Here is a 12376-nt window from a genome sequence, read left to right on the forward strand (position 1 = left end):
CCTTCCTGTATATTGTAAAGGCACATGATAGTGTACACAGAAATTAGACATAAAAAACTGAAATTAAAATGAGTATGGGAAAAAAAATCATAGTTAAGTTTAATAACATATGCAAATTGAGTGTAAGTTGTGTGAAAGGAAGAGAATAAATTATAGATTGATTTGGAACAAAAATATCCTGTCACATGGAAGTGACCTGTCTTCGATAATTAAATAAAAAAATTACTTACTATTCGTTCAACTAAAAAAACAAAATATAATCAACAATTACCAACACAATGATCTATCTCGTAGGGTTCAGCCAGCGTTTGCAATGTAAGCGCAAAAAAAAATTGAGTTCATTTACATCACGATAGAAACCTCTAAAATTATCAGTGTTTATCTACTATATTATGCATGTATTATACATACAAACATTCATCTTGAATCACTCTATCTATTAAAAAAACCGCATGAAAATCCGTTGCGTAGTTTTAAAGATCTCGTAACGTGTGTACCTTCGTACACAATCAGAATCGTCATTGCCCTTAACATGTCTGTGGATGCAAGCATGCATAGGGACAGACAGACAGCCGTATGTAGTGAAGTATAAGTAGAGACCGGAAAAATTCGCGGGTTCAATGACCTTCAGGATAGACTCCAATATCATGTAGACACTCGGGCAAATGCCAACTGTACATTGGCCGCTGACTTGCGAGTCGTCTCGACTGGGTGGCCTGTGATTCGACACTTCTACGAGTGAGGGTCTCTAATTGGCCCTCAGTCCTCCAGATTAACAGTGGACCAATTGCAGAAGCAGCACTAAGGTATAATTATTTGAATTTTAGCATGACACGAAATGAATTAGCGAATTTTTCAGGTCTCTAAGTATGAGTATTTTAGCTTGTACTTATTTATTTATTCATTAAGCGTCCTCTCATTTAGTTTACCTGTATTTTATCCGTTATTTAATATAGATTTATATGACTATTATAATTTCATCTCATTCCACTTTGTACACTAGGTAAATTTATTACGTTTCTAGTCGGTTTTGAAATTAAAAATTAATTTAGTAACTTTCATTCAGCTAACTTCATTATACACCTTTTGTCAGCTTTGTTTATAGTTTGCTAACATTTTTAATTTAAGGACCTCCCCTGGGTTGAAAATTGTAGCTGGGATTATGTATTGGTTTGTGTTTCATTTAAAAAACGTTCAACTAAATGCGCGTTAATACACGTGGAGGTGGGCGAGTGTTGAGGTTCAGCCAGCGTTTGCAAATGTAAGCGCAAAAAAAATGTGTTTATTTACGACATCACTTTAGAAACCTCTAAAATTACCAGTGTTTCTCTATTATATTATGCATGTATTATACATACAAACCTTCATCTTGAATCACTCTATCTATTAAAAAATACCGCATGAAAATCCGTTGCGTAGTTTTAAAGATCTCGTAACGTGTACCTTCGTACACAATCAGAATCGTCATTGCCCCTAACATGCCTGTGGATGCAAGCACACATAGGGACAGACAGACAGACAGTGTATGAGCTAGCTGGGTCCAGCCATGGTGACGGGAGAGGGGTGCGCCGCGCAGGTGAGGAGCTTCTCGCAGCTGAGGAACGAGTTCGCGGACGTGGACACGTTCTACCTGAGCTCGAGCGGCCTGGGGTCCCCCGCCAGGAGGTCCCGGTCCCGCGCAGTGTCCCACACGGCCCTGGTGGAGGACCTGCGAGATGTCAGCCTGCCCCGCCGGGCGCGCTCCAAGAGCCGGGGCCGCGCGCTCTACGACACCGAGGTGGTGCGGGGCCCGGGTAGGTGCCGGCTGTCTCCTCACTGTCTCTCTCCTTGCTGGCTCTCTCCTTGCTGGCTCTCTCCTTGCTAGCTCTCTCCTTGCTGTCGCCTTGCTGTCTCCTTGCTAGCTCTCTCCTTGCTGTCTCCTCGCTGGCTCTCTCCTGGCTGTCTCCTTGCTGTCCCCTCGCTGGCTCTATCCTTGCTGTCTCCTTGCTGTCTCCTTGCTGTCTCCTGGCTGGTTCTCTCCTCGCTGTCTCCTGGCTGGTTCTCTCCTTGCTGTCTCCTCGCTGGCTCTCTCCTTGCTGGCTCTCTCCTTGCTGTTTCCTTGCTCTCTCCTTGCTGCCAACTTGCTGCCACCTTGCTAGCTCTCTCCTTGCTAGCTCTCTCTTTGCTCTCTCCTTGCTCTCTCCTTGCTGTCATCTTGCTAGCTCTCTCCTCGCTTTCACCTTGCTGCCACCTCGCTGTCACCTTGCTGCCAGCTAGCTGCCACCTAGTTGTCACCTTGCTGCCATCTTGCTGCCACCTTGCTGTCACCTTGCTGCTACCTTGCTGTCACCCTACTGCCATCTTGCTGCCATTTTGCTGCCACATTTATGTCACCTTGCTTCCACATTGCTGCCACCTTTATGTCACCTTGCTGCCATCTTGCTGTCACCTTGCTGTCACCTTGCTACAACCATATGCTACATTGCTGACACCTTCCTACCACTTGCTGCCACCTTGCTGTCACCTTTCTGAACATCTGTCAACACATTTCTAGCACCTAGCTTGCTTGTTTCTGGATTTAGTTAGTTGTTTTGCTAACATCAAGCCAATCTCTCTGGTTACCGACTGCCTTTACAGGCTCTAGGCAGCATGCTCCTGGCTTCCAGAAAACTATTTATTAGCTTCTATCCAAGGTTCTCTGACATTAAAACTAGCACAGTTTTAACTGATACCTTTCTAAACTGTATGTTTGAGTATATGTATTCCTGGATTACAGTCAGCATTTGGTTTTAACTCCCCGCAAGTAATATCAAACTTACAGCTGGCATTTTTTCTAACTTCTATCAAAGCATCTTCCTTACATACTATATCCAGTGCCTTGCTGACTTTAAGCCAATGACTTCCTGACTTCCAGAGAGTCATAGTTACAGTTTACCCGTGCTTGCTTGAGTTTATTCGTTTTGACATTCAGGGCACTGGGCAGAAATCACACTGAGTCAACGTCATGTTTAAGCCATCTCGATGGTTTGTTTTTATTAGACAGTCAGCTTCCCCAAGTCTGTGCCAGTTCTGACTTGCTGACTTCTAGCCAGTGCCTTTGCTGACTTCTGGCCAGTGCCTTGCTGACTTCTAGCCAGTGCCTTTGCTGACTTCTAGCCAGTGCCTTGCTGACTTCTAGCCAGTGCCTAGCTGACTTCTAGCCAGTGCCTTGCTGACTTCTAGCCAGTGCCTAGCTGACTTCTAGCCAGTGCCTAGCTGACTTCTAGCCAGTGCCTTGCTGACTTCTAGCCAGTGCCTTGCTGACTTCTAGCCAGTGCCTTGCTGACTTCTAGCCAGTGCCTTGCTGACTTCTAGCCAGTGCCTTGCTGACTTCTAGCCAGTGCCTTGCTGACTTCTAGCCAGTGCCTTGCTGACTTCTAGCCAGTGCCTAGCTGACTTCTAGCCAGTGCCTTGCTGACTTCTAGCCAGTGCCTTGCTGACTTCTAGCCAGTGCCTTGCTGACTTCTAGCCAGTGCCTTGCTGACTTCTAGCCAGTGCCTTGCTGACTTCTAGCCAGTGCCTTGCTGACTTCTAGCCAGTGCCTTGCTGACTTCTAGCCAGTGCCTTGCTGACTTCTAGCCAGTGCCTTGCTGACTTCTAGCCAGTGCCTTGCTGACTTCTAGCCAGTGCCTTGCTGACTTGTAGCCAGTGCCTTGCTGACTTCTAGCCAGTGCCTTGCTGACTTCTAGCCAGTGCCTTGCTGACTTCTAGCCAGTGCCTTGCTGACTTCTAGCCAGTGCCTTGCTGACTTGTAGCCAGTGCCTTGCTGACTTCTAGCCAGTGCCTTGCTGACTTCTAGCCAGTGCCTTGCTGACTTCTAGCCAGTGCCTTGCTGACTTCTAGCCAGTGCCTTGCTGACTTCTAGCCAGTGCCTTGCTGACTTCTAGCCAGTGCCTTGCTGACTTCTAGCCAGTGCCTTGCTGACTTCTAGCCAGTGCCTTGCTGACTTCTAGCCAGTGCCTTGCTGACTTCTAGCCAGTGCCTTGCTGACTTCTAGCCAGTGCCTATCTGACTTCTAGCCAGTGCCTTGGCTGACTTCTAGCCAGTGCCTTGCTGACTTCTAGCCAGTGCCTTGCTGACTTCTAGCCAGTGCCTTGCTGACTTCTAGCCAGTGCCTTGCTGACTTCTAGCCAGTGCCTTGCTGACTTCTAGCCAGTGCCTTGCTGACTTCTAGCCAGTGCCTTGCTGACTTCTAGCCAGTGCCTTGCTGACTTCTAGCCAGTGCCTTGCTGACTTCTAGCCAGTGCCTTGCTGACTTCTAGCCAGTGCCTTGCTGACTTCTAGCCAGTGCCTTGCTGACTTCTAGCCAGCATGCTGGTGGAGGACCTGAGAGATGTCAGCCTGCCCCGGAGGGCGCGCTCCAAAAGCCGGGGCCGCATGCTGTACGCCGACACCGAGGTGGTTCGGGGCCCGGGTAAGTACTGGGACCTCGCTGGACTACTGCCCCTTGCGCTACCCGCAGCCAACATCTTCTAACCAGTCATGTCACGGGAAGCCTTGTTTTCACAGACGAGAAAGTCAAAACACGAAGTTCCCCGAAGTTCATGTTTTTTTTCCGTATCTTTAATGTAGCTATCCTAACCAAATCAACCGTCCACAATGTATTAAAGTATTTATAATGTAGCTAACCTAACCCAATTGACCATTAGAATCATTTTATCAACACCACCATATTTATTTACAATGAACCAATTAAACCCCGAAGATGCACGACAGGACGTTTGGCTCTCTCGTCTGTGAGAAGATGGCTTCCCGTCATGTCACAGCCTTCAACCAGTGTTCAATACCTTCATAACCTACAAACCCAGTCTCGTCCTAGTCTCTGGTAGACATTCACTCAAGAACCTTCTTGGCCTGAGGGCAGTATCCTCTCATCTTCTAGCCAAGTACTTCCCCAGTCCATAGACAAGTACTTCCTGTTTCACTCAGCCGTTTCATTCGCTCCCCCCCCCCCCAACCCAAATCTTTGGTAAGTATACTCTACGGAATATTTGGATAAACGTACCTCTGCATCTCAGTTCGGAACTGTCGCATTTCGGACAGTTGTTGTCTCGATATTCCTTCGATAGCGTCAGGGGAAAGTGGACGTGATGACAGATGCCCGTCTCTGGTTGCAGACTACACCCTGCTGGACGTGATGACAGATGGTAGTCTCTGGTTGCAGACTACACCCTGCTGGACGTGATGACAGATGGTAGTCTCTGGTTGCAGACTACACCCTGCTGGACGTGATGACAGATGGTAGTCTCTGGTTGCAGACTACACCCTGCTGGACGTGATGACAGATGGTAGTCTCTGGTTGCAGACTACACCCTGCTGGACGTGATGACAGATGGTAGTCTCTGGTTGCAGCCTACACCCTGCTGGACGTGATGACAGATGGTAGTCTCTGGTTGCAGACTACACCCTGCTGGACGTGATGACAGATGGTAGTCTCTGGTTGCAGACTACACCCTGCTGGACGTGATGACAGATGGTAGTCTCTGGTTGCAGACTACACCCTGCTGGACGTGATGACAGATGCCCGTCTCTGGTTGCAGACTACACCCTGCTGGACGTGATGACAGATGGTAGTCTCTGGTTGCAGACTACACCCTGCTGGACGTGATGACAGATGGTAGTCTCTGGTTGCAGACTACACCCTGCTGGACGTGATGACAGATGGTAGTCTCTGGTTGCAGACTACACCCTGCTGGACGTGATGACAGATGGTAGTCTCTGGTTGCAGACTACACCCTGCTGGACGTGATGACAGATGGTAGTCTCTGGTTGCAGACTACACCCTGCTGGACGTGATGACAGATGGTAGTCTCTGGTTGCAGACTACACCCTGCTGGACGTGATGACAGATGGTAGTCTCTGGTTGCAGCCTACACCCTGCTGGACGTGATGACAGATGGTAGTCTCTGGTTGCAGACTACACCCTGCTGGACGTGATGACAGATGGTAGTCTCTGGTTGCAGACTACACCCTGCTGGACGTGATGACAGATGGTAGTCTCTGGTTGCAGACTACACCCTGCTGGACGTGATGACAGATGGTAGTCTCTGGTTGCAGACTACACCCTGCTGGACGTGATGACAGATGGTAGTCTCTGGTTGCAGACTACACCCTTCTGGACGTGATGACAGATGGTAGTCTCTGGTTGCAGACTACACCCTGCTGGACGTGATGACAGATGGTAGTCTCTGGTTGCAGACTACACCCTGCTGGACGTGATGACAGATGGTAGTCTCTGGTTGCAGACTACACCCTGCTGGACGTGATGACAGATGGTAGTCTCTGGTTGCAGACTACACCCTGCTGGACGTGATGACAGATGGCGGTCTCTGGTTGCAGACTACACCCTGCTGGACGTGATGACAGATGGTAGTCTCTGGTTGCAGACTACACCCTGCTGGACGTGATGACAGATGGTAGTCTCTGGTTGCAGACTACACCCTGCTGGACGTGATGACAGATGGTAGTCTCTGGTTGCAGACTACACCCTGCTGGACGTGATGACAGATGGTAGTCTCTGGTTGCAGCCTACACCCTGCTGGACGTGATGACAGATGGTAGTCTCTGGTTGCAGACTACACCCTGCTGGACGTGATGACAGATGGTAGTCTCTGGTTGCAGACTACACCCTGCTGGACGTGATGACAGATGGTAGTCTCTGGTTGCAGACTACACCCTGCTGGACGTGATGACAGATGGTAGTCTCTGGTTGCAGACTACACCCTGCTGGACGTGATGACAGATGGTAGTCTCTGGTTGCAGACTACACCCTTCTGGACGTGATGACAGATGGTAGTCTCTGGTTGCAGACTACACCCTGCTGGACGTGATGACAGATGGTAGTCTCTGGTTGCAGACTACACCCTGCTGGACGTGATGACAGATGGTAGTCTCTGGTTGCAGACTACACCCTGCTGGACGTGATGACAGATGGTAGTCTCTGGTTGCAGACTACACCCTGCTGGACGTGATGACAGATGGCGGTCTCTGGTTGCAGACTACACCCTGCTGGACGTGATGACAGATGGTAGTCTCTGGTTGCAGACTACACCCTGCTGGACGTGATGACAGATGGTAGTCTCTGGTTGCAGACTACACCCTGCTGGACGTGATGACAGATGGTAGTCTCTGGTTGCAGACTACACCCTGCTGGACGTGATGACAGATGGTAGTCTCTGGTTGCAGCCTACACCCTGCTGGACGTGATGACAGATGGTAGTCTCTGGTTGCAGACTACACCCTGCTGGACGTGATGACAGATGGTAGTCTCTGGTTGCAGACTACACCCTGCTGGACGTGATGACAGATGGTAGTCTCTGGTTGCAGACTACACCCTGCTGGACGTGATGACAGATGGCGGTCTCTGGTTGCAGACTACACTCTGCTGGACGTGATGAAGGAGGACCCGGTGAAGGTGACCATCAGGGGAGTGCGCAGGACCTTCTACCCTCCGCTGCACCACCCGCCCTACGACAACTCTCCTCCAGACAAGCGCCTGCAGCTCAACTGGGTGTATCCTTGCCACTGGCATCGCCCCGTCCGGCGATCCTGCTCGCGAGTCCTACTCGCGGCGTGTCGTCGAGACACTGCAACCGCGTGGCGGGGACAGTTCTAGGTCACATACATGTTGTTTTAATTTGAGATGGTCTTTCAGTATTCGCCAATTGATACGTAACATAAAGCTCGGTAACGTGCAAATTTACATATTCTCATGTTGCAAATTACACTTACAATACGAAACTCAGGACACGAAAATTTTAACGTACAATTCTTCAAAATAATGCCGAGCTTGATAAAAAAAAAATTGTATTTTAAACGAAATTTTCAGACGCGATTCCTGCGTAGATACCGGAGCATCTACGTCGACTGTTGAATCATTTGATCATCAGACCGGAATTTCAAAATAAATAGTGAAACGGCTCCGATTAAAAAAAAAACTCGAAAACAAATTCCTGATTTTTTAACATTTCCCATATTGTTTAAAGTTCATTCATATGTTAATGCCATAAAGTTTAAATTTGTCTTTGTGAACTTTTTATATACTTAGATATCCTTATATGACTCACCATGCCCAACTATGTATGTCCTACAAAGTCCTGCCTGTACCAACATGCACTGCAATATCTTAGACTGCATCTCACCACGACCTTATATTTCCTGGTAGATATTCTTACATTTCCCTATGTATCCTTACATTTCCCTATATATTTCCTTACATTTCCCTCCAAGTCCTTCCATGTCTTAACATTATACGACTCACCATGCCCAACTATGTCCTACAAAGTCCTGTCTGTACCAACGTGCACTGCAATATCTTAGACTACATCTCACCACATCTCTATACGTCTCTTTACGTCAGACTACTTCCCATCATACCCTACCATCATAGGCGTACCCAGGATTTTTTTCGGGGGGGGGGGGGGTTCTTCCAAATATTTTTCTGGGTGTTGGGGAAGGGGGCTTTCTGATTTTTTAAGAAAAACTCCATAAACACCAAAAAATAATTGTTGATAATAAACTTTTTTTAAGCTTACAAACTTTTTACAGAAGAATTCTTCTATTATAATTTTTTTTTTTTTTGCAAATTCAGTAACCACATTATCCGGGTCGATGCGGATGTTGTAGTGGACATTCATTAAGGCCAATCCATTCAGTCTGTCCTGAGATGTGGTGTTCCGCAGGTAGGGTTTTGATCTTCTTAAGCAAGAAAATGTCTCCTCTCCGGAGTTGCCGTTGAGACGGTAATGGTCGCCAAGACATTTCGGGAGGAGGGGTGGGGGGGGGTATTTTGAACCCCCAAAACACCCCCCCCCCCTCCGGGTACGCCTATGCCTACCATATCCAAGCAATGTGTCGATACAACACAAGACATGTCGCGTGTCGTCGGCGCGCCAACTGTGGCGAACTGAACTGAAGAAGCGAAGGCCGATCCTGCGCATGACGAGGCGGCGGCTCCAGTCGTCTCCAGGTCAGCAGTACGGGAGAGGGGAGGAGGGGGGGTGCTAAGTGCAGGGGGCAGGAAGAGGGCGGCGAGCAACAGGATACTTCCTAAAGTCGCCACCCCAGCTCCGAGCAAGAACGACACGCTATTCACGCCGTAGCGCGTTTACGCTCCAGCCCAACTACTAGTTCAGTCCGAGCACTAGTTCAGCCCAACTACTAGTTCAGTCCGAGTACTAGTTCAGTCCGAGTGTTTTACGCGAATGACAGCCGTATGCCGCTGATGCCCTGCAGTAAGGTCGGGGCATTTAATGGGGGAGGGGGGAGCGCAGGAGGTGGGTGTGTTGACCTTGACGGCGCTCAGGTTCGGGTACCGCGGCACGGACTCCAGGAGGAACCTGTGGGTGCTGCCGACCGGAGAGATGCTGTACTTCGTGTCCGCAGTCGCCGTGCTGTACGACCGGGACGAGGAGAGCCAGCGACACTACGTGGGCCACACCGAGGACATACAGTGGTGAGCTCTCGCCGGTAACATCACCCGACTCGCCTTTCATCACGATAACAATTGGTCGTCTGTGAAGTCGGTTTGCGGACAATAGTTTAACGCGACAACGTCATAACAAAACATTGATGAAATTATTGCATACTTTTATGAATAAAATTGAATCATTTTTATTGAATTTTTTGTATGGATACAATAAAGTAGTGAAATGAAATCTACAATTTATTTGACACATTTACTTTTATTTGCACTCATTAATTCAAATATGTTTATCACTTTAACGAACAGATTATTTTAACAATAACGTTTTTACATGTTTGCTATTTAACTTCTTCCAATCTGCGTTATTCTGTTAAGGATAGGACGATGATAGGAAAAGTAGGAAACGAATGGGAGTGTTTCAAGTTTAATGTTCCTCGAAAAAGTAAAATCGATGGTTGTTCCAATCGAGTGGAAGAGAGATAGATGCGGCGCAAGCGTACAATGAGCGTAACGGGACACAGCGTAACGGGACAATGTGCGTAACGGGACACTTTTTCGTGCGTTCAGCCGGCGTTCATAGATTTATTAGACTTTTCACGTCAAAAATAACAACAATACGTAGTATACATTCCCTAGACATAAAAATAACTTTTCACATAGGTTATTAACGAAGAATTCATCCACTTTCTTATGCTTGAATGAAGCACGGTGACGCAAACGCTTAGTCATTGGTAGTTCTGCTGGGGCGGTGACGGGCTGACGCCCCCACTACGTCACGATGTTTGTCAGCTGGTGTGCTGGCTCAAACTAAACAAAGAGCTCTTTGTTGCCATAACTCTGCCACCTGGGCAGAAACTGTGCATGGAATCAAACTAAAAAGTGAATATTTGGCATACTTGTAGTTACGTTCTTTTGCGAACGTAGTTAAAATATTTTATACGAGCATTAAATAAAATTCCCTACAGATCTGATCCGGATTATCCTGTGACCCGGGTCAACGAGGGCAGGATAAACCAAGCTTTACTTTGGTAGTTCTGTGTTTCCCCAGTTAGGGCTCCAGCTGCTGCCTGCAATAGCCGCTCAATCGTGTGCCAGATGAAGTTATTTTATAAGATGTTGCGTAAAGCATTTAGAACATCTTCGTCCCCACACACAAGCTTAACGCCATACTTTAACACCTTATATGCATTTCATCCAGAGTGTATATGTTCTAAGCAAATGCTTTACTGTCGTTTTATGAGTATACTAGCTGCCCGACCCGGCTTCGCACGGTTGTATTAATGGGGGAAAAAATTAGACCAAATCTCTTGTTTACAGTTATAATAAATGAAATAAAATGAAAATTCATTAATTTTGACAAAAACTTAATACAATGCTTTGTAATGTACCGAAGAAAAAACGAATAGCAGCGATGGTTTCCCGACTCTCGAGCACGCAACGTTGTCATGGAGACGAAGTGCCCACTGTTTCCCGGGCTGAAACACCAGTCAACATTGACAATCAGTTTATTATTAATTATAAATTATTAAGACTATTAATCGAAATAAAAACTACCCTATCTCTCAAGTTGGAAACAATTACACATAAATGCCCATTTTCATCGAAATCGGTTGACTTGGTGAAGAGTTCACTGGAAACAAACATCAGGACACTGGATTTATATATATTATAAGAAAAACATATATCAGTAGGTATAACATATTTATTATCTCGAAAAAGCTATTTCATTGATGCAAGTACGTCATGTTCGAAATAAACACGAACTCTTAAATTTGCAAATCTTGAAACTTTGCTAGATACACTAAATAAAATTGAATTTTATTGTATGAACTTCAATTTATTATCAAACACCTTTTATTCGAGGCACAAAGCTGTAAATTACTATACAATGAAAATGCTCACCGGTGAGAATACATGAAGGACGAAGAAAGACTAGTAGTGCTGTATTTGTTTCAATAAAAGTCGTCCTTCTGACTCGACAGTGGGGCACTTCCATTTAATGGCTCGGATCACAAACGTCAGGCGAGAAGCGAAGCCATTTGCAGCGAGAAGGAGGTTGTGTAAACGTAAGAAGTGTAGTCGTGATTGTTGATGAATCACAAGCACGCCAGGCATGCGTGACACGGTGTCTTAGCGCCACGTCGTGAATCTCAGCAGGAAACTTCGCGCAAGTGGGTCAGGACGATATAAAAAGGTAATTACAGCTTGTAAACACTCCATCAATGTTGGGGTTTTACTCCCAACTGCGCCACTTGTGTCCCGCGTGGTTTGTGAGGGGTGAAGGGGGGGATGTGCCAGACATTTGTGAATGCAAATATACACGGGAAGCCTACGATTCACTCGTCCTTCTGGACATACCCGAATACTCACGTTGGCAAGCCTTCTTTCAACAGACGAGAGAGCCAAACGCATGATCGTGCATCTTCGGGGTTTTTTTTTTTTTTGGTTCATTGTAAATAAATATACAACTCATGATAACTAATGGTCAATAAGGTTAGGTTAGCTACATTATAAACACTTTAAAACAATGTGGACGGTTGATTTGGTTAGGATCGCTACATTAAAGATACTGTGAAATCATGTAAACCGTTTCCCCCAAATAAATACATATGTTGTGGTACGGAAAAAAAAGCGAGCATGAACTTCGGGAAACTTCGGGTTTGGCTCTCTCGTCTGTTGAAAGAAGGCTTGCCAACGTGAGTATTCGGGTATGTCCAGAAGGACGAGTGAATCGTAGGCTTCCCAATATACACGAGTGCCGAGAGCACATGACTGCGGCGAGAGCAGCACACCAGCGCTCCGAGGCCCGGTGGCAGGACCATGAACTACCGCCAGTCCGGTGTGAAGGTAGCGCACAGCCCACTACACTTGCATGACGTCACATAGTCCATACAATATCATCATGTGTTCGAAAACGGTTTCTTTTTCATTCAA

The 12376-nt window shown here is 46.9% G+C and overlaps 1 protein-coding gene across 1 annotated transcript in view; it reads left to right on the forward strand.

Moving 5' to 3' along the window:
• The window catches only part of LOC134538994 (echinoderm microtubule-associated protein-like CG42247), a 73200-nt gene that overhangs the window by 31844 nt on the left and 28980 nt on the right, over nt 1-12376 (forward strand). The window contains exons 4-6 of the mRNA XM_063380656.1: nt 1577-1793; nt 7392-7530; nt 9323-9472. Coding sequence (XP_063236726.1) covers nt 1577-1793; nt 7392-7530; nt 9323-9472 — 506 coding nt within the window. The remainder of the gene's footprint in view (nt 1-1576; nt 1794-7391; nt 7531-9322; nt 9473-12376) is intronic.

Source organism: Bacillus rossius, chromosome 14, assembly GCF_032445375.1.
Source record: "Bacillus rossius redtenbacheri isolate Brsri chromosome 14, Brsri_v3, whole genome shotgun sequence".
NCBI classification, from domain to species: domain Eukaryota; kingdom Metazoa; phylum Arthropoda; class Insecta; order Phasmatodea; family Bacillidae; genus Bacillus; species Bacillus rossius.